The sequence below is a fragment of the Zingiber officinale genome, chromosome 4B, assembly GCF_018446385.1.
Source record: "Zingiber officinale cultivar Zhangliang chromosome 4B, Zo_v1.1, whole genome shotgun sequence".
Taxonomy (NCBI): Eukaryota; Viridiplantae; Streptophyta; class Magnoliopsida; order Zingiberales; family Zingiberaceae; genus Zingiber; species Zingiber officinale.
The window spans coordinates 66,894,583-66,897,566 of NC_055993.1; the positions used below are offsets into that span (position 1 = coordinate 66,894,583).

Genomic DNA, 2,984 nt, shown 5'->3' on the forward strand with positions numbered 1-2,984 from the left:
TTTTTATTTTGTACAAAATTGTGCGTGCGCGGGCATTTGTAAAAAGAACTTCATAATGGAATAGACTAGGCAAGAACTAAACCTTAGAAATGATTTTAGTCGGTTAACAGAATGTGTTTTTCAATCTTTTGAAGCTTGAGATGACTGAACTTCAGTTAGCTCAAGCTAGATGGAAAAGGAGAAGAATATTTATAGTTGCTTCTATTTGTGAGACATCGTTCGGTTAGTCAACTAATACGAGAGATGAGAGTAGTTGATTGATAGAAGATTAAGTGGAAGAAGCTTTAGCAAAGATCAGTCGACTACTTGCAGATACAATTCTCAACTTCCACTGTAGTTCTCTTGCCCTAATGGCCCCTGCACTCTTGCGCCAAAAGTTCTACTTGTAAGGAGTGTGAGCCTCCTCACCGGCAGCTACTTCTCAGCAACTCAACTAAGAGATCCACATTTCAGTCACTAGTTATTCACTGTACAATAACACTTTCAGAGCACAATCAATCTCGCTCTACTCCAGCAGCTTCACCGATCGAGCAAAAGCATTTCCCGATTGTGATTATGATGTCAATCGAGAGAGGAGAGCAGCGTTGAGCTGCTCCTGCGTGTACACTTGGCTCGACATCATGACGGTGGCCTGCTGGATCATCAAGTCCTTGACAACGGATACACTCGCGTAGTGTACTTCGAGATCCAGCTCTTGCAGAGCAGCCGTCAGTTTCGCCGCCGGGTGGTTCCTTCTTTGGCTCTGTACTCTTATCATGGCCTCTAATCCGAGTATCTTCACTTCCAACTCCACCCCGAGGCATCTGCTTGCGCCGTTCGTGGCCTTGTGGTTGCGCTCGGATGGTCGAGCAGGGGCGGATGCATGCTGCAGCTTGAGGGCTTCCACTTGGGCTTCTAGCTCCTCCTTCTCGGCGTCCAAAGTTTGGATCTTTGATCGGAGCTCTTCGATGTAGGAGGCGGCGTCGCCGAGGAGGGAAGCTTTGTCCATCTTGGACACGTTGGGGACTACGGCGCGGAGAGCGTAGAATCGTTGGTTGAGCTTCTCGCGGCGCTGCCGCTCGGCTTCCACGTGGTTTAGAGGTTCATCGCGGCCATTGGCAGGCTTCCTCCCGCGCTTCTTTGGTCGCTTCTCCGGCTCAGCCACCCGGCTGCTCTCCACCTCCCGCATCGAGGCGTCGAGGTCCGATTGATCGGAATCTGGGCCGTCCGGGATCGCACCGCCGCCTGAGCACATCAATTGGCCGTTGGGTGGTGGTCTCGCAGGAGCCGACGTGAAGGACAGCATCGCCTCATCGTTGTTGGTGACGCTGGACACCGCCCCGGTGGATCTCTTGTTCTTCGTGTTGTCTGCTGCGGGAGCGGGGATGGCAGCGGTTTGGGGATGGGGGAAGAGGCTCCCTGCGGCAGGGGCTGGCGAGGAATTCTTCTTGCTGCCAGAAAAATTAAAAACTTCCCTAGAATCCGGCTTGAACGATTGGGGGGCAATTGAAGGATTCGAGCTGAACTCTGCAAAATTGAAATCTTTGGAGAAGAAAGATTGGTTCTGCGGGTTATTCTGGTGCTGCAACTGCTGGTGATGTTTTTGGATTTGGATCGAAGAGCTAGGGTTTTGGGTGAGCATGCTAGAGCTAGGGTTGTTTTCGAATTGAATTGGGGGTTTTGTGACGGGCATGTCGGCGGTGGCGGATTCCTTCATTTCGACCACTGACGGATCCGTCAGCCAAAGCACTGACGGATCGGTCTCCCCTAGTTCGGGGGCTGAGGTAACTGCTGCAGATTGCGGTGTCAACCAGGACGAAGAGGCGCCGCCAACTGCGGCTGCGGCTGCGGCCGCGGGTGGAGTGTCCGGAGAGTTGAAGTTGGCGTGGATCTGGCCCATGATCTCGGCGCTGTGCAAGATGACATCGGTGGAACCGAGCTCGAGCACGCCGGAGCCGACAGGGACACAGACCATAGTCTGGAGGCCGAATAACTGCGCCTGGCAAGCTCGCTCGCAGGGCGCTGCGGCAAGGCGAGCCGCGCCGGCAATCCAGGAGGGGCTCCCGGCACAGAAGACCTGGCCAGGGAGCCCGCAGCCGTTCACGAAGGACTGAGTCATGGACACAAGGAAGAACCACTCCGTGTCGGTGACTTCCTCATCGACGGCCTCGTCCGCCCCGGACGAGCCGCCTCCGGAAATGAGCGAGTTGAGCTCTCGCAGGACCCGCTTGCGGTACTCCTGCTCGTCGGGGGATGACGCGGTCCTAGAAGGGTGCTTCCGCTTGTGCTCCTCGCAGCCCTTGTAGTAGCCGTCGCCCCAGACAAGTAAGGATGAGCCGGAGTCTGTGTCGAGGGAGGACTGCCAGAAGATTCCGTAGGTCCAGGAGTGTCGCGCGCCGTCGATGAGGGCCTGGAGGCGGTGCTGGAGGGAGTCCTGGTTGAAGGAGAGCGGCGGAGGGACCCAGGGGAAGCCCTGGAGGTCAGCGGAGGCTATGAAGCCGTCCATAACGGAGGAGTTGTCGTCGGTCCACAGGTTCATGATCTCGTCCCCCGAGTTTAAGAGGGCCGTGAGAGGGAGCGGATGAAGAAGATGACGATGATGATTGCTGATTCGTCGGCTTTTACTATTTTGGCATTTTAGCCAAAATTTCAACTTCCCCCCTGCAAACTTTTCTCTTTTCACTGTGGTCTTACCATAACGCCCTTCCCTATTTAATTATTACTCCAAATCCCATCAAAACTTATTTATAAACTTTGAGGGAGGAAAACGAGAAGTGATCCAAATGACGATACATCGAATCCAACGAGGGCATCTAGTTGTTGCGGCGGCCACGTCGAGGATTGGTTCCTCCCCCCTTACCAACTTTTTCTTTTTTTTCACAATTAAATTAAATTAAATAATTAGTACTGTTACATTAATTATATTTCATGTAGGGAAGTTGTTGGCACTTGGCCCACCGGGCTGGCACGTTTTTCTCGGTGCCCTTGTCGTCTCGTGCCCGGGA

The 2,984-nt window shown here is 53.6% G+C and overlaps 1 protein-coding gene across 1 annotated transcript; it reads right to left on the minus strand.

The window, feature by feature from the left end:
* Positions 1–257: 257 nt before the first annotated feature.
* On the minus strand, positions 258–2,564 carry LOC121975112 (transcription factor MYC2-like). Its single transcript, XM_042526523.1, has one exon. It carries the CDS (start codon positions 2,516–2,518, stop codon positions 554–556), a length of 1,965 nt encoding a protein of 654 aa, XP_042382457.1. The 5' UTR covers positions 2,519–2,564; the 3' UTR covers positions 258–553.
* Between the last annotated feature and the right edge of the window lie 420 nt (positions 2,565–2,984).

Excerpts from the sequence above, each read along its gene's own strand:
- LOC121975112 (XM_042526523.1), bottom strand. The coding sequence starts at position 2,518 with ATGAACCTGTGGACCGACGACAACTCCTCCGTTATGGACGGCTTCATA.